Source organism: Aspergillus melleus, assembly GCF_016097325.1.
Source record: "Aspergillus melleus strain CBS 546.65 chromosome Unknown contig7, whole genome shotgun sequence".
Lineage (NCBI taxonomy): Eukaryota > Fungi > Ascomycota > Eurotiomycetes > Eurotiales > Aspergillaceae > Aspergillus > Aspergillus melleus.
Genome location: NW_025763376.1, coordinates 438856 through 462728, shown reverse-complemented (window position 1 = coordinate 462728; position 23873 = coordinate 438856). Strand labels below are relative to the sequence as shown.

General features: G+C 48.4%; 8 protein-coding genes across 8 annotated transcripts; 5 read left to right on the top strand and 3 right to left on the bottom strand.

Moving 5' to 3' along the window:
- Positions 1 to 1925: 1925 nt before the first annotated feature.
- Positions 1926 to 3993, top strand: LDX57_011126 (cytochrome P450; the record flags this gene model as incomplete). The annotated part of the gene is made up of 3 exons (XM_046092872.1): positions 1926 to 1936; positions 1988 to 2746; positions 2808 to 3993. 3 exons carry the CDS (start codon positions 1926 to 1928, stop codon positions 3529 to 3531), a joined length of 1494 nt encoding a protein of 497 aa, XP_045948850.1. The 3' UTR covers positions 3532 to 3993.
- Positions 3994 to 4164: 171 nt separating this feature from the next.
- xlnD (beta-xylosidase XylA) lies at positions 4165 to 6543 on the bottom strand (the record flags this gene model as incomplete). The annotated part of the gene is made up of 1 exon (XM_046092871.1): positions 4165 to 6543. One exon carries the CDS (start codon positions 6541 to 6543, stop codon positions 4165 to 4167), a length of 2379 nt encoding a protein of 792 aa, XP_045948849.1.
- A 1521-nt stretch (positions 6544 to 8064) lies between these two features.
- Positions 8065 to 9054, bottom strand: LDX57_011124 (uncharacterized protein; the record flags this gene model as incomplete). The annotated part of the gene is made up of 2 exons (XM_046092870.1): positions 8065 to 8788; positions 8849 to 9054. 2 exons carry the CDS (start codon positions 9052 to 9054, stop codon positions 8065 to 8067), a joined length of 930 nt encoding a protein of 309 aa, XP_045948848.1.
- A 6454-nt stretch (positions 9055 to 15508) lies between these two features.
- On the top strand, positions 15509 to 16558 carry LDX57_011123 (uncharacterized protein; the record flags this gene model as incomplete). Its single annotated transcript, XM_046092869.1, has 2 exons — positions 15509 to 16086; positions 16141 to 16558. 2 exons carry the CDS (start codon positions 15509 to 15511, stop codon positions 16556 to 16558), a joined length of 996 nt encoding a protein of 331 aa, XP_045948847.1.
- Positions 16559 to 16883: 325 nt separating this feature from the next.
- Positions 16884 to 18481, top strand: LDX57_011122 (uncharacterized protein; the record flags this gene model as incomplete). The annotated part of the gene is made up of 4 exons (XM_046092868.1): positions 16884 to 17293; positions 17348 to 17562; positions 17618 to 17794; positions 17847 to 18481. 4 exons carry the CDS (start codon positions 16884 to 16886, stop codon positions 18479 to 18481), a joined length of 1437 nt encoding a protein of 478 aa, XP_045948846.1.
- Positions 18482 to 19171: 690 nt separating this feature from the next.
- LDX57_011121 (uncharacterized protein) lies at positions 19172 to 19438 on the top strand (the record flags this gene model as incomplete). The annotated part of the gene is made up of 1 exon (XM_046092867.1): positions 19172 to 19438. The coding sequence occupies one exon, from the start codon at positions 19172 to 19174 to the stop codon at positions 19436 to 19438; it is 267 nt and encodes an 88-aa protein (XP_045948845.1).
- A 3-nt stretch (positions 19439 to 19441) lies between these two features.
- Positions 19442 to 19965, top strand: LDX57_011120 (uncharacterized protein; the record flags this gene model as incomplete). Its single annotated transcript, XM_046092866.1, has 2 exons — positions 19442 to 19604; positions 19739 to 19965. The coding sequence occupies 2 exons, from the start codon at positions 19442 to 19444 to the stop codon at positions 19963 to 19965; spliced, it is 390 nt and encodes a 129-aa protein (XP_045948844.1).
- A 196-nt stretch (positions 19966 to 20161) lies between these two features.
- Positions 20162 to 22766, bottom strand: LDX57_011119 (uncharacterized protein; the record flags this gene model as incomplete). Its single annotated transcript, XM_046092865.1, has 5 exons — positions 20162 to 20970; positions 21021 to 21138; positions 21198 to 21477; positions 21528 to 22512; positions 22565 to 22766. 5 exons carry the CDS (start codon positions 22764 to 22766, stop codon positions 20162 to 20164), a joined length of 2394 nt encoding a protein of 797 aa, XP_045948843.1.
- Positions 22767 to 23873: the final 1107 nt, after the last annotated feature.

Sequence of the window (23873 nt, the reverse complement as noted above, 5' to 3'; positions counted from 1 at the left end):
GGACAATTTGGGACGGCCGATTGAGTTTCTCTTCGTTTATTTTCGCTCAACTTGAACTCTGGATGAGGCTGGTGCTAAAATGAGCGATTAACGGGTGGAATCCAAACACCTTCCGTGTCTTCTTCGGGTAAACTTCCGAATATTCTCAGACGCCGATCTCATGTCCGCTTGGAAACCTAGCCCGAAGTCTGTCATGACGTAGGAATTTTGGTTGTCTTTGACGCGCGATGATCTTCATCAAACCATTGAACTCGATGGAGTTTAAACTCCATGACTAACTGAAACCTAATCCGTTATAGACTTGAGTGTCAACTTTTACCCAAGCACGCTTGCGATGTGGCAAGTAAACGTGTTACCAGTGTGTGTTGGCGTAGTAAACGACATGCAATCAAAGCGTAGGAAATATACATAAACCTTAGGTGCCGTGGCGTTCTGACAGATAGGTAAAGGCTGGCAACGTCCATGTCACAAGTGCATATGTCATGTGCATACCATCCACATCCATTGCTGATGTACGGTGTGACGCTGGTCTCGGCCAGGAAGCTTCGTGAATGGCTATTGGGATATAGCCCCCAGGTTTGATTCCCGGAAAAAGTAAATATACAGGGACTCGCCTTCGGAGTTGATGATAGTCCGGTTAGCAATACCCATGCGGAGAGCCGCAAGACCGGTGCTTGGGGCATTTGTTCACACCGTTCAACAATATTCCTTCCTAACCGCATCCCAAGGCTAGACTATGTGTTGACTAGCATGTTGGGTTATTGTAGTGTATCTTGGGTTAATTCTAGCCATTGAGTTCTGATGGACGGAGTAGCGGTTGCCAGTGCTGCGATTTGATTGATCCTCAATGTCCAGCAAACGGCTTCATGATATAAATGAGTGTTCCATAGGCACCAATGAGTCTCCATCCTGGAGCTAGAAAAAGGCTGAAAACGATTTTCGGCTGATCATAGGCCCGATGTGTGATTTGAGTTGAGGTTGCATCCGGCAGCTTCCATCCGGTTGCCTGATCCACAGTTTGGAGACCCGCATCTTGCTGTTCCAGACTTCTTCAATGTCAGGAACTAGATATAAGCGTCACGATCGGCAACAATGATATGGGAATAGGTTACTTCGAGATTGATCGATAGCACATGTCCTGTTGCATTGCGTTTCATTGGGTCCCACCATGTATGTATCATAGGCTAGTGAGGGAATACATGATATTTGGGCCGAGAAAACGAAAATGACTGTAGTGAGCGCTTTTCAGCTCAGATTCGCTTGCGGCATTTTCAGCCTTGTGGCGCCGGGAACCTTGGGTTCGCAATTTGAAAGAACCATGTAGATTTAGCCACCAACCGATACGGCCATTCCGGAATTCTAATAACTGCGATTGCTTGCGTAACTGGCTCCGTGGATAGCACGAGTCCGTCGGAGCGACAATTGAGGTTCACTTGAACCAATAACCGTTGCGAGCGTCGCCGAGTGACTAGGATAAAATTCCCCGATACTACATTAACGCTCTGGTCCACCAGGATGCGACGATATAAAAGTAGGCTCTGCCAGCCCTAGCGCATGTTGTGAACCACAGGCCTTGAGCTGGATTCACTGTAAACATGGAGCTCGAAGGTTTCAATGACAGCCATTTGGACACTCCAAAGGCCTTTTTTCATGCTGCAAAAACAGGCGTGGCAGATCAATCTTGGGTCACATTACCTCTTCCACTACACTCCCCAGGATATGATAATGGCTTGCTTGTCGCATGCATCGCCGTCTGTCTGGTCATTTGCTTGGTCAACAGGGCTGTGATGCAGAGAAATTTCGATTCGATATCACGGCAGCAGTCATCGAACAAGCAGCCGCCAAAACTTCCACAATGGATACCTGTGATCGGATTCATACCGTTGATACTCTCCTTTTTGTTCAGTAACCCGCTCGAGCTCATAATGAACTCAAGGTAAGGATTCTGTTCCTCGTTTCATAAGGGGGGCTCTGACAATCAGGATAGGATATTTCGGATGCCGGATCCAATCCGCCTTTCCATATTCTCGAAAGACGTATATATCGTCCAGGGAGCCGAGAATATCAAGCATGTGTTTCGTAACTCCTGGACGTCCACGTCAACAGTGATCCATAAATTCAGCCTCCGAAATGCATTTGGGATGGCAGACAAAGCGCTGGAAATCTATGACAAAGACGATTCAGGAGGTAGCCTCCGGCCGTATCCTGGAAGCACGGTAGAGGCCAGAAACCGGGTGGACTTCAAAACCTATCAAAATATTGCTCGATTTCTCGCAGGTAGTGGCTTCGCACCGTTCTGGCGACGATATCATACCGATGTGACGAAGCGTCTTAAAGGTCATACGCTTGGCTCGGAATGGGAGCATTGGCCGGACTTTCTGGGGTTCTTCGAGACAGAAATCTCAACTGCTACCGTGAACGCTCTATGTGGTAAATATCTCTTGAAACGCAGTCCAAACTTCCTGAAAGATTTCTGGAAGATGGATCGTGAGGCCGGCGTACTTTTCAAGGGCACACCGAGGATTTTCGCACCGAAGGTATACGCAACGCGAGACCGGCTGCTTGCCGCCATCAAAGATTGGCAAGCATTCGCAAGACAAAACTTTCACCCATCCACAGTTGAGCCAAGTGGAGATGACCCTTTCTGGGGCAGCAGCTTTTTCAGGGATCGGCAAGGCGTGTTCATGGACATGGACGGCATGGATTATGATGCAATTGCATCTGAAGACTTTGGAGCTATCTGGGCGTAAGTTCCATGATGACATCGCTCATATACCGTGGCGCACTTTTCTGATTGGATGACATAGATCCGTACGCAATGCCATTGTGGCAGCGTTTTGGACGACGTTAGAAATCTTCCAAGACCCAGCCCTTCTTACCAGAGTAAGGGAGGAGCTCAAGGTTTGCAGAAACGATGATCCCGACACCCTTTTTGACATCGACCGTCTACTGCAGTCGCATCTTATGCAGTCAATATACGCAGAAGTATTGAGACTGCGCGTGCATGTTTTCATCGTGCGAGCACCTAAGAAGTACAACTTGAAAATTAGGGACTGGTTCATACCGGCTGGGAAGACGCTCTTCATGAGTTCGACTCCAGCGCATATGGACAAGAACGTATGGAACACGGGCGCAAGCGATGAACATGGCCTCGATACATTTTGGGCCGATAGGTTCATGAAAGCAGCAGGCGACGAGACTAGTGGACCTAGAAAGCATAACATGCGGGTCAAATCGCCCTCAACCCCAGTTCACGACCCACACACGGCATCCCAAGCAAAGTTCGCCCCTGAGGACGTTGAGGGATCGTGGATTCCTTATGGTGGAGGTCCCCGCATGTGCCCGGGTCGTCATTTCGCGAAACGTGAGATCATATTAACAGCAGCAATGATGGTCTCATTGTTTGATTGTGAAGTCCTGGCAGACGTTCGGTCGTTGAAAATGGATATGAAGGGATATGGCTTGGGGACTCTGAATGCAGCGGGCAAGGTTCCGGTGCGAATGAAGCGTAGAAACATCGATGACGAATAATTGCTCAAGATTGGCATTCGACAATATTTAGGGGAAACGATTCTCTTTTTCTGCTCATACAGAGTTGCGGGTCACCTCTTGAACGGCCACTGAATGTCAGTCGTAGAGATTGTAAACTCGCGAGTTTCGCGGGTTGATGTTTCCTGCCAGCTCATTGAACGCATTGTCCTAGAGCTGATAAACCCCTAATGTTAATTGACTTGGGAACTGACGATCGGGTAGCAAGTGTTTCGCTCAAACCCCACATTGTATTCAACCATTCCAAAATTTGTCGGAAAGGAAATCATTTTTATAGCTGGTCAAGCCCAATGAATAAGTTCTAGGAACAAACCGACTGAATTTGTCAAATTTGGGAGTCCGATGAGATGAGATGGAGTGATGAAGATGAAGACGAAGCCGCGATGGCTAGAATTTGTGGGTCACTGGACCAGCTAAGCCTAAACTAGAAAGGGCGAGTGAATAGGGGATCCCTAGGTATTTCGAACAAATGAGAGCTGGTAGACAAGGACATTCACAAGTATTCTATTATTGACTATCAAGACGACGTATAGACATCTCAGGAGCTTTCTCATAGAGCCTAGAGTTACATCATGATCGGACGAGGGTAGGTGTATTTACAACCTTCAGTTCCACCTAGGCTGCAGATATCTGCTGCTGCTCCGATGGCCATTTCGAGATGATCGTGGCCTCGCCAGTTAAGGTGAATGGAAGTACAACTGACCGCTCATTGTTCAATGCTAAGTGATACCGTCCTGGATACAGGACCCGGTTGCCCTGCTCATCCGTACGCGCCACGCTATCGATGGGCACTGGAACCGTGAAGGTCTGAGATGACCCGGGCTCCAAAGTCGCGAGTCGGTCGAATCCGACAAGCCATTTATTCGGGTATGGTGCAGGCCCGGCGGTAGTGTTGGCGAAGAGCATGCCCGTGTAATCCGAAGCCGTCTTGCCTGTGTTGGTGATGCGGGCGGTGAAATTGAGGAATGGTTTCTGCTCGACGGTGGCATAACCGGGATGAGGCTGGGTGAGGAGATTGTCGATATTGAACGACGAGCCATTCCTGGCACCACCAGCCGGTGATTCACGAAATGTTGTGTAGAAAAGGCCGTGCCCAAACTCGTAGACTGGGGTCCCCGTGTACCAGATATACGTCTGTCCAGGGTTGCTTCCGTTCGGACGAAGGCCCATGTCAATGGCAGGGAACTCTTCCGCGTACTTTGCGTGGTATTGAGTGGTAACAAGGCGACCAGCCGGTGCGCGCTTGCCGGTGATGATATCCAAAAGGGCCTGACCACCGGACTGACCCGGGTACCCTCCCCAGAGCAAGGCGTTCACGTTCTTGTTAGTCTTGAGCGACGAGGAATCGACCTGCCCGGCACCCATCTGGAGGACAATTAGCGGCTTTTCTAAGCGACTCAGTTGTTCGATTAGATCAAGCTGCTTGCCCGGCCAGGTGATGTTGGCTCGGTCTAGGGTCTCCGATTCAAGAGTGTTGTCAATGCCGCCAGCGAAGATGATAACGTCAGATTTCTTTGCTGCCGACAGTGCCTCCGAGAAATCCTCGTCAGAATCAGAAGTGATGTTGGTCCCGAACGCGTAGTTGACATCCAGGTCCGAGGCCTTGAGTGCATCCAAAGTACTTGTCAGGTAAGGCGCAGGTCCGAAATAGTTACCCTGCATCTGTGTTGTAGCGTTGGCCCAGGGACCAATAAGTGCAACACTGCTGGTCGAGTCGGAAAGTGGAAGAGTGCCGTCGTTCTTCAAAAGCACAATTCCTTCCACTGCAGCCTCATAGGCAATGTTCCAAGCATCGGTTTCCACAACATCGGACCAGGTCAAGTCGCGGTACTTGCTGCTATTGCCATCAAAGTATCCCAGTCGCACCAGGTTGGTATACAAGCGAATAACCCCCTTCTCGATATCCTGTCGTGACAATAGGTTCTCGTCAAAGGACTCGCTGAAATAGTACTGATAGGATGTGCCGCAGTCGATGTCGGTGCCGGCACGGATAGAGTCGGCAGCAGCGGCAGATTCGTTAGCAGCGTACTGGTGAGGATTGAACACATTGTACACGGCACCACAGTCACCCGAAACGTAGCCATCCTCCACGAAACCAAATGTGTCCCGGAGGAGGGTCTGCAGGAAGAAAGAATTGGAGCAACTGGGTACGCCGTTTACCGCATTGTAGGAGCACATCACACTGTGGACCTTAGCATCGCGGGCTGCGACGAGAAACTGCGGCGTGTAGTATTCAGAGAGGTCTTGCTGGGTAATTTGCATGTCATTGCCCAGGCGGGAATGATCATTCCAATTTTCTATGTCATATCCAGCATAATGCTTCGCCGTTGCCACCAGCTTCAAATGCTCCGGGTCAACACCGCCTTGGATTCCAGTAATGTACTCATATGCATATGCCGAGCTCAAGCAATAAGCATCCTCTCCGGGCGTCTCTTGACCGCGACCCCAAACAGGATGACGGAAACTGTTGATGTTGGGGGAGTAGGTGTCGAGAGGGAAACGACCGACATTGCTAAAGGCGCGGCCTTGGGTAGAAATGATGCTTCCGATCTGGTGAATCAGGGTTCGGTTCAACGCTGCCATTGTCAATATAGGCTGGGGGAAAGACGTCGCCCAGCTGTAATCGCCTTCTGGAGTGTTATTGGCGTGGAAGATGCCATGGAGAGATTCTCCCCAAACTTGATATGGAGGAAGTCCCAATCTCGGAACACCTGGACTTGTATTGCCAGTGTTGTTCACAAGCTCTTCGAAAGTGAACAACGAAATGAGGGCGGCGGCACGATCATGGGGCCGGGCTGATGTGTCACACACGAGGGTCTTGCTGAGGGGGCCATTTTCACAATCGGGGAACCCCAGGTCAATCGTAGCCACACATTGAGGGAAAAGATCCGGGTTCGACTCAACGTTGTAATCGACGTAGCTCTTGTTTGCTTGAGCCAATGCAGTGGGTAGGAAAGCTGCCAGGGCGGCAGCGATTGAGCTGAAAGGAGGCATGGCAGGATAGTCCGCGGCGGCGCTTGAGCTCCTGCATGCTTCACAGCAGGCCAACAGCCAATTTATAGGATCGAGAATTCATATTCATAAACCGTCAAGAAGATCTGCTTTTCGTGCAAGGAAAGCAGCCCAGGCAAAAATGTCCAAATACCCCGACTCCGCACCCCACAGCTGCCGCCAAATACAGCAAGTCCCGCAGTCGATCACATATCCAACGCGGGGATTCTCCGACTTTGAGCAAAGCCAGGCCTGGGTTTGCTGTCTTGTTCCTGCACGTCGGTCTGTATTCAGCCTGAATACTGTCTTGGTCGTACTGACGTCACAGACATTCTCCTATGAGGTCGCGAGAGTCAAACATCATGATAATTTTCGCGTAATGGTAGGTATTCCGAAAGCTCTACCGGGTAATTTCTTTCGAAATTGGTCAATTCGCAAGTCTACGATTGAAGAAATCGCTTCAAACGACCATTTTGAGCCTATTCGGCCTTTGGCCCCTTCAAGGGATAAGGTAACACCAGGACTCACACCCCTCGATTCCCGGCAACCGAACAAGGCGATTATGAGACAAGAATTAGCAGGTACAAGGGGGCTGGTCCCATCGTGGCGTGAACCAGATACTTGCAGGATTCATAATCGACTGGACGACATATTCATTCAACTGGCAGTATCTCCACTGGCCCCGTCGCTGTATTTATCCGATTAGAGCGCACCTAGTGCGAACTGCATTCAACTCGCGTCCATCATTGCTTTACTGGGAAAGGATAAGATTCTGGGTGTATTCAGGATAAATGCATTTTCCCGTATACAATGAGCCCTTCAAATTGATGGCAAAAGTTCGGCAAAACCTTTTGTTGATGCCAAGGGATTGGCTTTGGGGGCGTGGCTGATGCTTGTTTGCTCGGCAGGCGAGAAGGCGAGGGAAACTCGCTGGATAGGGGGCCTCAGGCAGGCACGCCAGCAACCTCCCACTAACCGAATTTGGCGTGGCTTTATGATCTGAAAGCGTGGCCTCAGTTTGCCCTAGGCCGATTTGGTGAATTATGGTAATAATGTACATAAAGACCGTGGCTATAGCCTCGTAGGTTTTTGAAGTTTATTGATCACAAAACAGACAAGGTTCATCTGCATTCTGTCTCCTATAGTGCTTCAGGTCTATTCTTTCATTAATTGCCGCGAAGTAAGGCAAGGATGCCCGAGGACATGAACTAGAATGGATTTTGTACTAGTCTGATACCGAAGCGAAAGGGAATCTTGAGGAACCAATGAAGCATCATATCGATGTAATTTATTTGAAGCAAAATTTTGATAAGGATTGCCTTTTCTTCGGAGCTTGTAGGGAACAGCCTACCCACAATGCCACCTTGGGATAAATTTTTGGTGGTAGATTCATGTTTGATGGAATGTATTCGGAACAGTAATAGACTGTGAATGTCCTCCAAGTGTATAAAGCAGAACATATCACTATCTAATTCTATGTCTGAGGAGGCGTTGAAGCTCCCAACTCACAATATACTATACATCTTATAACATCCCCGCCATACCGCCACAGACATCGACACTCTCGTAGTTCAACCCGTAGCCGTTGTGTTCAGGAATAATGCGGAAATAGAAGTTCGCCGTGTGGCCTGTCTCCACAAACCCAATGAACTCCGAGATATCATTTCCAAGAGTCATGCTCTGCCATTTCAAACTAATATGTCTAGCCATCTTCAGGGAGTCCTGCTCATTGAGTGGCGACTTCTTTCTCGTGGTGTAAGCAATCTTGAAGCCAGGCTTATCCCAGCGCCTGGTCAGAGTAGAGTTGCCGTCCTGCTGACCATCCTCCGGAGCAATTTGCAGGGTGTTGTCGCCATTACTGTAATGGTTGACCCAGATATTCGTCGCATCGCTGCCTAGCTCAGCATGGTACAAGCCGCGGATAAGGAATCTCTCGACCAGATCTGGCTCATCCGAGGACCGCTTCTCGATGCCGGACAAGTTATCGTCCGCCTCGATGCTGGCAAATTGCAAGCTGCTTTCTTTTAAAGCACTGGTAGCAATGTTCAGATAGCTCTTTGCATCTATTCTGCGAGCTGGGCTATCAGGACGAACTGCTGGCTCTGCGCCGTCTTTGCCAAAGATTGCAAAGATGAGTCCAAGGGCGTATCTGATTCCCTGAGCCCAGTCATCACACGAGGGGTCATCATGTGTTATGGCGCGACAAATGTACTTGGCGGCTTCGGGGCCGAAGGTAACGAAGGCAATCCTGTTGGGGTTAATAGTCGGATGCAAACGGTGTGCCTCGCCAAGGGGGTCTTTTACGTACTGGGCTTTGACCGATGTGATTCTGGAGATGAAATGATCTATGCGCCTGCAGTTCGGTGCTCTTTGTTGGAGATCACGCAGCGCAAGCCCAGACGGGTTGGGACTGGCTACCTCCAGCTCACGCGTAAACTGCTCCGCGGCCACAGGATGAGTATTGATTGCGTCGACACCCGCCAGGAGCAGCAAAAGGGACGAGAGGAACTTCATTTTCAGCTGGTACTCCCGAGAGACAGCAGGAGGTGCTGGTAATATATGTTCTAGCGGAGGCAAGTAATAAATAAGGAACCTGAGGTATGTTCAGCTCGAAGCCAGAAAATAGGCTCGAAAAGGAGGAGAAATGGGTTACTACCTTGCCGGTGCCCAAACGAAGATGCTCAGCAGATAATAAGTGACAGTTGAGCGAAGGGAGGTGTTGTCGCTCTTTATAGACGGATCATCTTCCTGCATCAATGGTAAACCTGTGGGCGACGCTGGTTCACTCCCAGACCAATCATCTTTGCTAATGAGCAACTTTTCACTCTCTAATGGTTCGGCTTCCATCACGCGCGATTATGTCAATGGTGCAAACAGCATTAACCCTTGCCTTGGGGAGGGTGGTTCTGATTATGACCTCCAAATATCTACGGAGTATGAACCCTGCATGGTTCGCTAACGGTGGGATGCGCTAAGTTTTAATCAGGTGGGCGGCGGAAATTCCCCGAGGTTACGTAAATGTCGCTATGTAACGTAATCAACCACCGAGCGACGAATACCACCGAGCGACGAATTTTTACCCCATCCACTACAACTTGTGGTATTTTAACCACCAACACCATTGAATTCGACTAAATAATTATATGAAATGATAGCTATTTACTAGGGCAATTTCGTATAGTATGTCCAATTATCCCACAGCCACTGCAGCGTTGCGGAGCTCGTCGACGAGGTACAGGAGTAGATTGCTCGGGTTGCTCATTAACCTGCGTATCAAGCTGCTGAACGCGATTTTGGCCTTCCTGAATAGATAGAAGGACATCATTCCCTATTAGAGCACGCCTTCTTGACTTCTTTTTATATTTTCGCTCATTTTCGGCTCGTAAATTCTTGATTTCTTGCTGTAAAAGAAGGTTGGTATGCATTGTCATCTGTGCAGCTTTCTCAAGATGCTGAATATGAGCAATTGGACTGCTAGAAAGCTTTCTCTTAGCACTAAGACTGTTCTGTAGACTGCGTATCTTTCGATCTAGCTGGCGGGTATTCTGTGGAGTCTGAAAAGCAGAGGAAATCGACCCTTCAGCTAGTAGGGGTGGTGTAGGTGTCCGAAGTTGAAAAGTAATTTTTGTAAGAACTCGTTCTTGACTTAGTGGTCTAAGTCCTGCTCCTGCAAATCCACTGCATATATTACTCGTAGTAAAGACCTTTTCTCTTGCCTCTGGATATAGAGATAGAAAGTCCTCTTTATCAATATGGTTGTTGCCGGCAATCATACGGTTTTCAAGCAGTTTTCCATATGCACGTTTGAGCGGACCAAAAACACCAACATCAAGTGGTTGTAGTAGATGAGAGGCATGCGCAGGCATGCAGAGACAGATAATTGCATTCTGCTTGCAGAAATCATCAAATTCAGCAGTCAGATGGCTACTATGGCCATCTAGAATAAGCAACCGCTTAGCACCAGTCATAGAGCGTCTAGAGGATGGTTCAAACACCTCCTTTAACCAGCGAAGGCCTATCTCATCTGTTGTCCAGCCATTCTGACTAGTTGCAATCCACCAGTCTTTACTAAGCTTAGGTTCTTGAAACCAGGCAGCTTGTTGATTGCCCGCTTTAAGTATAATAACTGGTGGTATATGCACGCCTTTTGAACTGACAGTTTCAATGATTGTGACCCATTCACGGTTACCCTGAATGACTCTGCGTGGTCGCTCGCTGCGTTCTACCGCAGTAATAACTTTAGCAGTTGAGCAGAGCCCCATTGCAAAGCCAGTCTCATCAAAATTCCAGATATCATCTTCATGTATGCCGTGTTCTTGGATAGCTTTATGGACCGTTTGAAACCATGGTATTATGACCCGTGGATCCTCTTGCTTTGCACGTTGATATGTAATACGTCGGCTATATTGAGTTGATAGCTGAGGATGGCGTTTGGTAAATTTGTAGGCCCAATTGATACCCAGAACTATAGTAGGATCCCGTAGACGCTCATAAAGTAGTAATTGGGCCATTGCACGCATAAACTCCGGTCGGATTGGAAATCCTCGTTTGTCTGCATCAAGAAGCTGCTTCACAAGAGATTCCTCTTCAAATTCAGTCAATTTATGTCCATTGGCGCGTACTTCGCCGCGTGATTGTCTTCCTTTGAGGCGAGCGCGTAGAGTTGCTTCAGACACGTTAAAAGTATCTGCAGCCTTCAATATTGATTTAATTGTCTTGTTTTTATAAGCCGAGATAGCCATCTGCATTCTGCTTTCTTGAGATAATGGCATTTTCAATGGTAGTGGTGGAAATTGACGCGTTGGAAAGAGGTTGTAGTGGATGGGGTAAAAATTCGTCGCTCGGTGGTATTCGTCGCTCGGTGGTTGATTACGTTAACGTTTTCAACCACCGAGCCGCGCCTACCACCGAGCTGCGCCCTTTCCACCAAAACTCCTACTTCCTAGGGCTTTTCAACCACCAACGCCATTAAATCTAACTAATTAAATATATGACATTATAGCCATCTACTAGGGCAATTCCGAATTGTATGTCCGACTGTCCCACACCCACTACAGCGCTGCGGAGCTCGTCGACGAGGCACTGGAGTAGATTCTGCAGGCTGCTCATTAAACTGTGTATCAAGCTGCTGAACGCGATTTTCACCTTCCTGTACATTAAAAAGGCGGTCATTACCTATCTCAGCACGTCTTCTTGCCTTTTTTTTGACGTTGTCGTCCATTTTCAGCGCGTACGGCCCTAATTTCTTGCTGCAAAAGAAGGGTAGTTTGCATCGCCATTTGCGCTGCTTTCTCAAGATATTGAATATGCGCAATAGGACTGCTAGAAAGCTGTCGCTTTCTATTAAGGCTGCTCTGCAGGCTTCGAACCTTTCGATCTAGCTGGCGAGTATTCTGCGGAATTTGAAAAGCAGAGGAAATTGAGCCTTCAACTAGTGATGATGTAGGTGTACGTAGTTGAAAGATAAGCGTAGAGAGAACATGCTCTGGATCAAACGACTTAAGCCCTGCTCCTCTAAAACCGCTGCAGATATTGACTGCAGTAAAGATTTGCTTATGTGCATCCGGATATAGCGATAGAAAGTCTTCTTTATCAATGTGATTGTTATCAACAGTCATACGGTCTTCAAGAAGCTTTCTGTACGTCTTTTTAAGCGGGCCAAAAACACTCACATCAAACGATTGAAGAAGATGTGAAGCGTAAACAAGCATGCAGAGACATATTATTGCATTCTGTTTACAAAAATCATTAAATTCAGCAGTCAAATGACTACTATAACTATTAAGAATAAACAAGCGCTTTGTATTAATTATATAGCGCTTAGAAAGCGGTTCAAAGACATTTTTCAGCCAAAAAAGGCCTATTTCATCAATCGTCCAGCCATTCTGACTAGTAGAAATCCACCAGTCGCGAGGCAGCTTAGATTCTTGGAATCAGACAGCCTGTTGAACGCTTGCTTTCAATATAATGACTGGCAATAGATATACATCTCTTGATCTGATTGTTTTGATGATTGTAATCCATTTACAATTGTTTTGAATGACTCTGCACGATCGCTCGCTTCGCTCAACTGCAGTAATCACTTTTGAAATAGAACAGACTCTCATTGCAAAGCCAATTTCGTCGAAATTCCAGATGTCATCTTCATGTATGCCGTGTTCTTAAATAATCGCTCGCACAGTCTCAAACCACAGGTCTATAACCTTTGGATTTTCCTGCTTTGCACGCTGATAAATAATGCGTCTATTATATTGCGTACGAAGCTCAGAATGGCGTTTAACGAATTTATAGGGCCAGTTAATTCCAATAGCTGCAGTAGGGTCTTTTAACCGATTGCAAAACAGTACTTGGGCCATTCCACGCAGAAATTCAGGCCGAATTGGAAATCCTCGTGTATCTGCATCTAGTAATCGCTTTAAAAGCAATTGCTCTTCAAATTCAGTCAGTTTATAGCCGTTGGCGCGTGTTTCCGATCGTGATTTAACTCCATGAAGCCGGTCGCGTAGGGTACTTTCAAGAACAGCGAAAAGGGCCACAGCGCGTTTAATTGATTTAACCTGGCCTTTCTGATAGGCTGAAATAGCCATCTGAATGCGCGATTCTTTAGAAAGAGGCATATTGAATTGTGGTGATGAGAAAAGACGCGTTAAATGAAGAAAGTAGGAGTTTTGGTGGAAAGGGCGCGGCTCGGTGGTAGGCGCGGCTCGGTGCTTGAAAACGTTATGTACCACTAACTAGTGCCAACCAACCAGTGACGCCTGTTACTGGTATTTTCGTGGCTATCTCATACCTTCGATAGGTATTCCATTAATTCAAAGGAAGCCCGAGGCATGGCCAGGCATACCTAAAGAGCAGTCAGTATCGCCAAACAAGCCAGGGCAAAGTGCAAAGAAATGCCACCCTAACGTCCGTACATTGCCATTGAATACAGTAACATGGAGGTACCTCAATGAGATCGTATAGCAGGGTGATAAAAGACTACAAGTCTAGTGTGCTACTCTGCCTGGGAGGGGGACCAAACACAAGAAGCAACAGAAGTGCATAGCCCCGGTGAGATCATACTCGGTAAACTATCTATGATTTGAAGGGATGGGGAGATTGATGTGGTTTCGATCCACCCAATTTTCCAGAGGTTACTGCAGAGTACTCCGATGGTCGTGGTTTACCATATCATCGTTTGCTCAAAAAAGTACTCATACTAGTGAGACATTTTCTCGGCGCACTTACCATATAGACATAACAAACATAACCAAGATTCAAGTCCACCTGTTGGCATTAAAGACTAAAGTATAAGATAACAAATCCGAGCTTTCGATCAAGTGGAAACTGCGGGATTGTCCACCTGGTGGGACCTAATTTAAACCAAGTTTGCATCCACTCAGATTCTCCACGTTACATCGACAATTATCGGAGGCTGGTGCGTAGTCGAGATAATGGGAGGAAATCGGAATATGTAAGTCTCCCTGTAAATCTTCTGGGGTATGAATTATCTTGCGTCGCTTTCTATGCCCTTCCCTTCTTTCCCCTGTTGTTGGCGTTTCTGGCCCGACATGTCTTGTTGTGAGTGGTAAAGAACCCAAAAATTGTATCCAGTAATCAGATACCGAGGAAGCCTTCTGGCCGAAAATATTTTCTTGAAGAAGGAAACTTCGTTTCGGTGAGAAGAGGTTATCTAACCCGAATCGCCAAGTAAATAGTGCCTTTAGTTGTTGAACTATTTGCATAGCTCACTGCACCATAGTGCAACTGTAAGTTTGACTATGTTATTTAAAATAGGAACATAATTTTCTATTCTACGATATCCAGTTCCCATAGTCACTAATCTACCACTCTAGCTAGGGCCAAAAGAAATTGGTGATTAAATGAATGGTAAAAGGGTCAAGTTATTTGGCGATTGGGTATCCAGTCGTGATAGTCCCAGTATGACCTTATCATTTATTATTGTGATATTGAGTCTTAAAGGTATAGCGTTGAATCTGCCTTGTCCCCAATAGCCTTGACAAGATGCTGACCTGAAAGTCAACCTGGATCTCAACCGGGTTCTCGATTTTGAAGCAGAAGCAGAGGTGGTTGTGGATGCTCGGGCAGTGGGGCTCGATCGCCCTTGGGAATTTGCTCCGCTACTACGGAGTATAACTGTCGAGTACAATGGTGAAAGAAAAGGAGTTGGTTAGGTGATGGTCTAAGGAGCGACGCTGATATGACGACAACACTGCACTAAAGGGGATAGCGAGGTAGAGGGCGCGGAATGACCTACCCAATTAGAATACTGTCTTAAATTGATTTATTTCAAAAAGCTATTAAAGGCTGGGAAATTAATGAGGAGGTTTGCTCATCTCCTAGAGGCGTTAGGAATCCATTTTTATAGACCACGGACCACGGGTGCTTTAGTTAACCTTGCAAAGTCACCGTTATTCCTCTGTCTAATGTCTTTGTGACAGCCCTTGATCATACAATTGGAATTATAGTTTCTAGAGTAACAGAGTATGCCTGGATTGTCTTTTCATGAGGGTTTGAAGGCTCTACCCCGGAGTAGTGAGTAGGGAAGCAAAATAAACTCCACTCAGTGAACAAAGCGGTCTTGGCGCTGACCCGTACGTATTCCGAGGCACCTGCTAAACCGAATTCGGCTGCGCTTCTCCGCAGATCCGCCTCGTTGCCAATTTGCATCCTTTTAGCCTCTGCAGGTGCTCTGTCAGACCGTCACACAGGCCTTCTGCGTCGACTCGGAACTTCGGCCTAGAACCCTCTCCGTCATGCTCCGAAGACGCGCCCACAAGAAATCCAGACGAGGTTGCTCGGAATGCAAAAAAAGACATGTCAAGGTACCCGCCTGATTCCGTCCGTTATCAATTCTTCCACGTCCTTAATCCGTAGATAAAAGACAAAGACATATCGACTAAGTCGGTCATAGTGCGACGAATCAGTGCCACAATGCGGATTCTGCTTTAATCGGAATCTCGACTGCATGTACGGGGATTCTGTGGTACCCGCCCAAAGTCCTAGTCCAAAGCCTCAGTCGCACGATGCGTCATCCAACCGTCTGCTGGAGGCCAAACTCCTTCATCACTATTACACCAGTACAAGCAATAGCGTGTCCAGTCCTGATGATTACAACCAGTGGCACAACGTATTTCCCGAGGCAGCCACTGCCCATGCCTATGTTCTAGACAGCGTCCTGGCATTCACAGCGTTGCATCTTGCGTATCTAGAACCCAACAGCCGGCAGACCTGGCTGGGAATCGGCTCGCATTACAACAACAAGGCTTGTTCGGAGTTCAGGAAGGTTGTGGGACACGTCTCTACTTCCACTCTGTGGCCGGCTTTGGTATGCTCGATCTATATTGCCCTGTTTGCGATCGCGCGCATTGCGCTTGTCGGCCATAAGATACAATCGAGCCATCTGGCCGATGTCCTTCAGACAAGGACACTGCTGCAAGGGTGTCTCTTTTTCCATGATGCCATGGAGAGCCTGAATATTCGGTCGGGTATAATGACGGAATCACAACTCAGTCGGGACATCCCTCGGCGCGACGATCGTCCTCTGTTAGTATTGGTATTCTGTCCTGCCCTCCCTTTCCTCGCTAATGGCAACTCTAGACCCGTGATCCCAGGGCCAACTATCTGTCGGATGGCTGCTTTGGTACTGGAGAAGCTCCAAACAGAACCAGTTCAACCCCGATTTGAGGTCTGCAGGGTAGCATGCCAGACGTTGATGGATGGTATGGATAGCAAATATACAGTCGAGACTCAGGGTCGGAATGTGTTCCTGTGGCCGTTGTCATTGAACGATTCATTCATGGGGTTGCTCCAGGCCAAGGAATTCCCGGCACGTCTGGTGTTTTCGCTGTATGCTCTGGGTCTGCACTTCTTTAAGGGATTCTGGTATATTGGCGACGCCGGATACCGACTGGGCAGGGAGCTACTGCCTTTATCAGAGCCGGTGTCCGAGTACTGGGTTGACGTGACGGCGTCGATCAGGGCGGAGTTCGAGGTTGATCGGGCTGTTCAGTTCTAAATTCCATGGGGTCTAAACTGTATTTTATAATATGCTCCGTCATGTATATCATAAAATCGTCCGTTTTGTCCTCTTTATGCAGTTATCAATGGTGGAATCGACCTGCTTCATGGCGCCATCACCGAGCCGCGTGGTAGGACGAACAGTTCGAAGCTATCATGAGGGGAAGTTCATCAACGCCCCTACGGGATCCTGCATTCTTAGCCGGTCGCATCTCATCCCGGTTCGCTTTTGTGTCATCGACCGGCCAAGCATTTATTAGACGTGCGACCCTCCATGTCAGATATCTTATCTTAATCATCACAGCACATCACCACCATCAGAGATGGGCTGGCTCAGTCGCGAAAGAATTGCCATAGTCCTCTGGGGCCATGATGCCAAAGATCGAGCCCTCCTATCGAAGCTGGACTTTACTTTGCTCCCTTACTTCTCACTGATCTGGTTTCTGTTCGGTATCACCAGAGCCAGCTACTCATCAGCTTATATCAGTGGGATGAAGGAGGCGCTGCATTTCGAAGGAAAGGACTACAACTACATGAGCACCGCGTATATGGTCGTGTATGCGGTGTGCCAGATCCCAGGAACAAGTCTATTGACGGTCCTGCGCCCGAAATATGTCTTTGTCACGGCGAACGTCATCTGGAGTGTATTGACGCTTGTCACGTATAAGTTGACGGCGGCATGGCAGGTCATACTATTGAATGCGATCGAGGGTGGGTTCTCGGCCATTGCCTAGTAAGTAGTAACACCCGATAAACTTATGATAGCCAATTCTGATCTTTCCTGAAGTGTCGGGGGCCATTTCATACTCGGTTCCTGGTACCGCAAGTCCGAGCTGGGGAAACGGGCAGCGGTGTTCTGCTGCTTCGGGCATGTTGGGAGTATGGCTGGTGGTTGGATTCAGGCTGGTTTGCTGCAGGCCTTGGCTGGCAAGGGAGGGTTGCCGGCCTGGCGATGGATTTTTATCATTGTATCGGTCATGACTATCCCGGTTGCGCTATTTGGTGAGTATACTTGGCTTTATCAGAAACAGCTATAGCAAGGCCTAACATAGTGCAGGATGGTTCTTCATCCCCGACCTCCCTGCTCATCGAGCAGCTTGGTATCTCAACCACGACGAAAAGGAACACGCAGCAGAGCGTTTGGGTAAAGTGCCTGAACAATCATGGGACTGGACCGTCCTTCGACGAGTCTTCCTCAGCTGGCAATTCTATCTCCTACCCTTGATCTTCATGCGTCAGTTCTCTTTAATTAAACCTATAGCGCAACGCACTAATCTCCACAATAGTGTACTCCGTCTGCGTCCAATCCCTCAGCAACAACGTAATGGCCCTCTGGATGGCCTCTCGTGGCTACACCGTGATCCAACAAAACAACTACCCAACAGGAATCTATGCGACAGCTATCGTCGGAACGGTGCTATACGCCGCGATATCCGACCATCTCCGCTCACGATGGGAATGCTCCGTTGCCATTGGAATAACCTTCATCATCGGCAGCGCCATTCTCGTCGCTAACCCGGCCAAAGACGCCGGCCACTTCTTCGCGTTTTACCTCCTCGGCACGACATACGCGCCCCAGGCGTTGTGGTACTCGTGGATGGCGGACGTCACGAGCCATGATATTCAGTTACGTGCCATCTCGACCGGGTTCATGAACTCATTTGACTTTGCGTTCGTGACGTGGTGGCCGCTGGTGTTTTATCCGGTTACTGATGCGCCGCACTTTGAGAAGGGGTATATTGCGAGTTTGGTGACGGGGGCAATGACGTTACCGTTTATTGGGTTGATTGTATATTTGGATAGGAAGGGCGTGGGGAGGGGGGCGAGTGAAAGCGACGCGGAGAGTCAGTCAGAGGGGAGTGTGAGGGATGACGAGAGGGTGGAAGTGGTTAGGAGTGAGAGGAGGGTTAAGGGTGTTTAACCAAATACGTATGATACACGACAAATGAGGCTTCTTGTCTTCTATAGAGCTATACAGGAACACAAACGGAGTCCACAAAGCCACAATATATGGCGCTTCACAGTATGCAACTTTCCAGCCCTATATTCGATGCTCAAATAGGCAGTCACCTTCGAATCTGAGGCACCCCCAAAAAGCATCCATGACAATATTTCTAGGTTATTCATGCTCCCTGGATATCTGACTCATTTTAGATATCAAAATAGGTAAAGCCTGGCAGTTACGCATTCGTTGTATCCTAGCCCTTCTCCCTCGGTGAGGTGACCATAACATGAAATGTCTTTTCCTTGATCACCATGAGTAAATAACATAACTCGCATCCTCTGCACTCTTCAAGAGGCCCGTTGATAAACACATTGTCACTCTATAGAGGGTCTTTCTGGGCATCGGAACCCGAATCCTTCGACTGTCATTAGAGTAGTCGAAGAACTTATCTAGGGAACCGTGAAAAAGTTTCGGAACTGATACTCCGTACTTCACAAAAACGTCGATGTGGCGATATTAAACGTCTCTCGAGCAGAGAGTATATAACGCAAACCCCCCATCGCCCCATTGAAGACAGACACCTCCTTTACGCACAGCCACATCTAACAAACAACTACAGACCTCACTACCACAAAAACAGATCCCATACCCCTCCCACCCACCAAAATGTCCACCCCCCTTGACATCCAAACCACAATCAGCGAGGGAACCGCCCTCGCCAACATGTTTTACGAATCCGTCCCTCACAATCACTTAATTCACGAAACATACTGGCCCGGACATGTCCAGCCCACCGATGCCGTCGTTCCATATCTCACCGACCACTTCAACCAGATCATCACCCACGACTACAGACCCGCTGATGCCAAGGACGTTCTCATGAAAGCGAACCTGCCCGGAGAGCCAAGTAAGATTGTCGCGTTCGCGTACTAGCGAATGCCCGCTCCCGGGGAGCTTGGGTCGGCGCACGATGATGTCAAGAAATATTGGCCAAAGAGGCAATGGCCCCTGGGTTGGGAGATTTGTGAGCAGTATTTCAGTACGAGTGAGATTGAGAGAGAAGTGCAGGGGGAGTGTGGGAAGGAAGGGAAGTTTTATAGTAAGTTTTTTTTTTTTTTTTTTTTTTTCTTTTTCTGGCTGGGTGGGTGGGTCTTGAGGCACACCTGACTGGCACGTAGGTTTGGTTAATCTAGTGGTTGGTTTCGGCTAGATACTGACTGCTTATTCTTATAGCGATACAGATGCTTGTCGTGAGTAGTGGTTACGAGGGTCAGAACGTGGAGCAGGGCCTGGTGCATTGGGGAGTTAAGCAGGCTGCAGTTGAATGCATGCCTGTGTTGGCGATTGCGACTCCGCATCAGAAAGAACTGTATGAGAGCCATGGATTCCAGGTGAAGAGAAAGGTGGAGGTGAAACCGGGTCATGAGAGGGTTTACTTGGTGAAGGATACTGCAGTTTGAGGAGTTCAAGTCTGTGATGTGGAGGTTTATGCTTAGAGGATTTCATGATTAGGCGTTGTAGGATAGGCGTCTTGCTACTTTATTGGAGTTGTATTTAAGCTCGCTATTGCTGTTTATCAAAGGTTGGATGTAGCCCTAATCTTGCCCTGGTTTGGTATACTCGAAAAGATACAATGCACCGCAGCGTCCGACAGCATCAGTACTCGATCTTGAACGCCCATGCATACTGATCTGCCTCCGCGACCTCTTCGCTAACCTCCAAGAACAAGCTACCATCATTCATCCTTCTACTAGGCACCACATTCCCATGCATTCTCCCTCCAACCACCGTGACACGATCCCCTTCAACCCAAGGCACCGGATATCTCAGCACCAACCTATCCACCGGCCTCGTCAACGAAACAATATAAAACGCATCCAACGTCGTCGTAAACCTCACCTCCCCCTCATCAGGACTCACAAACCAATAAGTCGTATTAAACACCGCCTCCCCATGACTTCCAATCCACTCCCCCGCCTCCCTCAGATGCCTCGCCTCAACATCCAAGATCCGCCCATCCGCCATCGGCCCGATATCCAGCAGAAAGTTCCCATTCTTACTCACAATATCCACCAAGCTGGTCACGATCGCGCTGGCATTCATGTATCGCGCTAGCGGCGTCGCGCGGTTATACCCGTAGCTATACGGGTCCATGCCCAAGGAGGTTTCCCACTTTCGGGTCTGCACGGCCTCGTAGCGCGCATATTCAGGCGTGTCAAAGTCCCCTGGGAGTCCGCAGCGCGCGTTCATGACGACCTGTTTGTTGGCTTGCGCGGCGGCGTTGAACCATTGCGCTGCGAACTCGGTGGTGCGGTTTGGGCCGCCGATGTCGCACCACATTATTTCGGTGCCGAGGTTGGCGAGGGCTTGCATCTCTGGGAGGATCTTGTCGGAGATATAGTCGGTTAGAGGGACGTATCCGGCGTAGGGGAGGGAGGCGTTCGTGAAGGGGTTTGTGGCGTTGCCTTGCGAGGTTGTTAGTGAGGGCGGATTGGAGATGTCTTTCTGGTCTTACCTCCTGGCCAGGACCCAAATCCGTATTTCTGGTAGTCTGGGTGGAACCATTCTGGTAAAGAGTAGTATACTGCTCGATGAAGGTGCGGTTGGTATGTCGATGCGGCATCGAAAAGCTCCTGGCGATAAGCATTAGCGTTCTGTCTATCCGCAGTCTATGTTTCTCCTATGGGTATACTTTGATCAGGTCTCGATACGGCGGCATAAGCACCGAAGTGCGCTCCGTGACATTCGCCGGAAGATCGAATAAGGCGTACCCATCGTGATGCTTGCTCACTTGAACAAAGTAATTTGCGCCTGCATCCGCAAACAGATCCACCCATTCTTTGGGATCCCATGCCTCTGCGGTGAAATTCTGGATGAAGTCGTCGTAAACGAGATTAGGTCCATACTTGTCTAAATGGTACTCGTAGGTCGCAACTGATGTGTTTGGACCCTCGTTGAGATTCCACCAGTACCTTCGTCGACTTTAGAAGATGAGTGTGAGGTGTTGTGGACGAGTACCTACCATTCAGCATAGTTCTCATTCTCTCCCGAATTTCCCCATCCAGGCACGGAGTATGGTCCCCAGTGAATAAAGATCCCATATTTGGCATTGTTGTACCAGCTTGGCGACTCATGTGCGTAGATAGATTCGTATGTTGGTTCATAGGCCGGAATACCATATGTTGCGTTGAACGTATACCTCCTAGCATGCACTCCGTGTCCCCAAATCACCACACTAGCTGGTCCTTGACTTCCAGGTTTAACACCCGGCTTATTCTTCACGCCTATCTCCACAATGACCCGATCACCAGGTGCAAGGCGCTTAATCCGTGCCGGGGAGACAGTCTGAACACCAGGCGAGTCAATTTTCAAACTCACCGAATGATTTCGCAGCAGGAACTGCCCTCCCACATTGTTAACCAACACCTCAACGATCTGAATCTGATCGGTCCCTTCTATCCATTTCCTGGTCGATCGCGCATACTGCACCTTCAACCTGAGACCTTCGCCATCCCCTTCATCCCGAGAAGCCAACAAAGATAGAGCAAAAACATGCAGTCGTGTCCCTATATCCTCCCCACCAGGCTCAGTCGCCGACCCACCCGTCACATTTGGCAGAGTCAGCGCGACCAACTCCTTCGAAGAATCCAACCAATTGACCGCATGGAAGATATTCGACCGGTTATAGTCAATCGATTCATTCCCCAGAAAATACGGAAAGATCAGATCTCCGCCGGCGGGATATGGCCAGCTCCACCACGCGGGTACGAGCACGGGAGCAGAGGCGGTGCTACCGTCCGCGTAGGTCGCGTTGATGGTTCCGGATGCCATACCGGACTCGGAGGCTGCGAGCATGTGCACGCTGAGATATTTGGAGTTGCGGATGGTGATTTTCTGACCTTGCGCGAGGACGTTGTCGGGGCCGGATGTGTTGTAGGTGGGGAAATTGTAGGTTATACCCCCGTAGGTGAAGCTGGAGGGTGGGAGGTGCTGGGCTGGGTATGCATCTGCGATATCTAGGTTAGAGACTGAATATATGGGTTTGTTCGATTGGCTTACTTCCGTAGCCATCAAAATTCGACTCGTTTGGCTTGAGGCCGAATGCACGATTGTTGAGCAGAGGCTTTAAGCTGATGGGAACAGATGTGTTCTGATTATCGAGAGACTGAAACGCATTCTGGGGGTTGAATATCACTGCATGGCAAAATAATGGACATAATATGATCGCGATGTATATGGAAAAGCTACTTGACAAGGCCATGGTGGATGGATTGGAGGTGGACATCCCCGCTTCTATCGTGGGCCGTGGCCATGATATACTAGGCATGCTGCACGGCTGCACGGCAATACTTCTCGGGCTCTATCCGATATGGTTTCCTGGGATTTGTGGAGAAACTCGAGTCGGTCTATATAAGGTTAGAGTATAGACGGAACGGTGCTGCCTGTGTCGATCATGACACAATGTCGTGCGGAGATCAAGTCGGCTGTAGAAGATCTAGATGCCCAAGGCAATCCGCCAAACTTTTAGCTGAAGACAAGTTCTAGTGGCCCTTAGATGAAGAAATTCATTCTACAGACCGAGTGGAAAGATTAATGAGATCGGTTCTCTTAATTCGATATAGAATGAATTTGAACATCTTCTCCTTGCTTAGTTGATTAAGAATAGATTCAGGAATCGATTCCTCTTGATCATTACCATTGCTCACCCCCCGGCACCCGAAATCTCTATCAAGGCAAGTCGGCAGAAAGATGCCTAGAGCGTACAATATGGTTTCGCATCTATCAAGACCCGTTCATACGTATCTGATTCTCCACCTAGTTCAGGCACTTGCTCTTTCTGTTTTAGTACCTACCCTTCGCCATTTTCTCCTTACTGAATAGACCTTAGCATGGCCTAAATAGCATTATTGCGCTAAACTTAAAAGAACAAAGAAAGAAAAATGAGATCCTTTTTGGAATAGTTGTATCATAGATCATACCCTTGGAACTATATCAATACCTACCTCTCTTCTGACATTTCTGGGCTAATTTCTTTGGCTTTATTACGACTGCCAATACTCTTGACAAAAGTGATAGGAACAGATCAATTCGTCTGCTTGGACAAATTGCTACATGATATAAGACAGCCATAGCAACTCAACCCCTTTTCATGAGAGTGAAAAGGCTCTATCTTGTCTCCGCGAATCGGCTCCTCGCAGTCCGCAGGGGACTGAAGTGGGACAAGGCCAGAATGCTATAGAGGCAGGCCACTGCCAATCCTTCTAGGAGACTGCGTCCCGCAGTCGAGACCCGTGTTTGCGAAGAAAGGTTATGAGGAAATGGATTATGCCGCAGTTCTGAGTGCATTGTATGCAAGAGGTTGTTGACA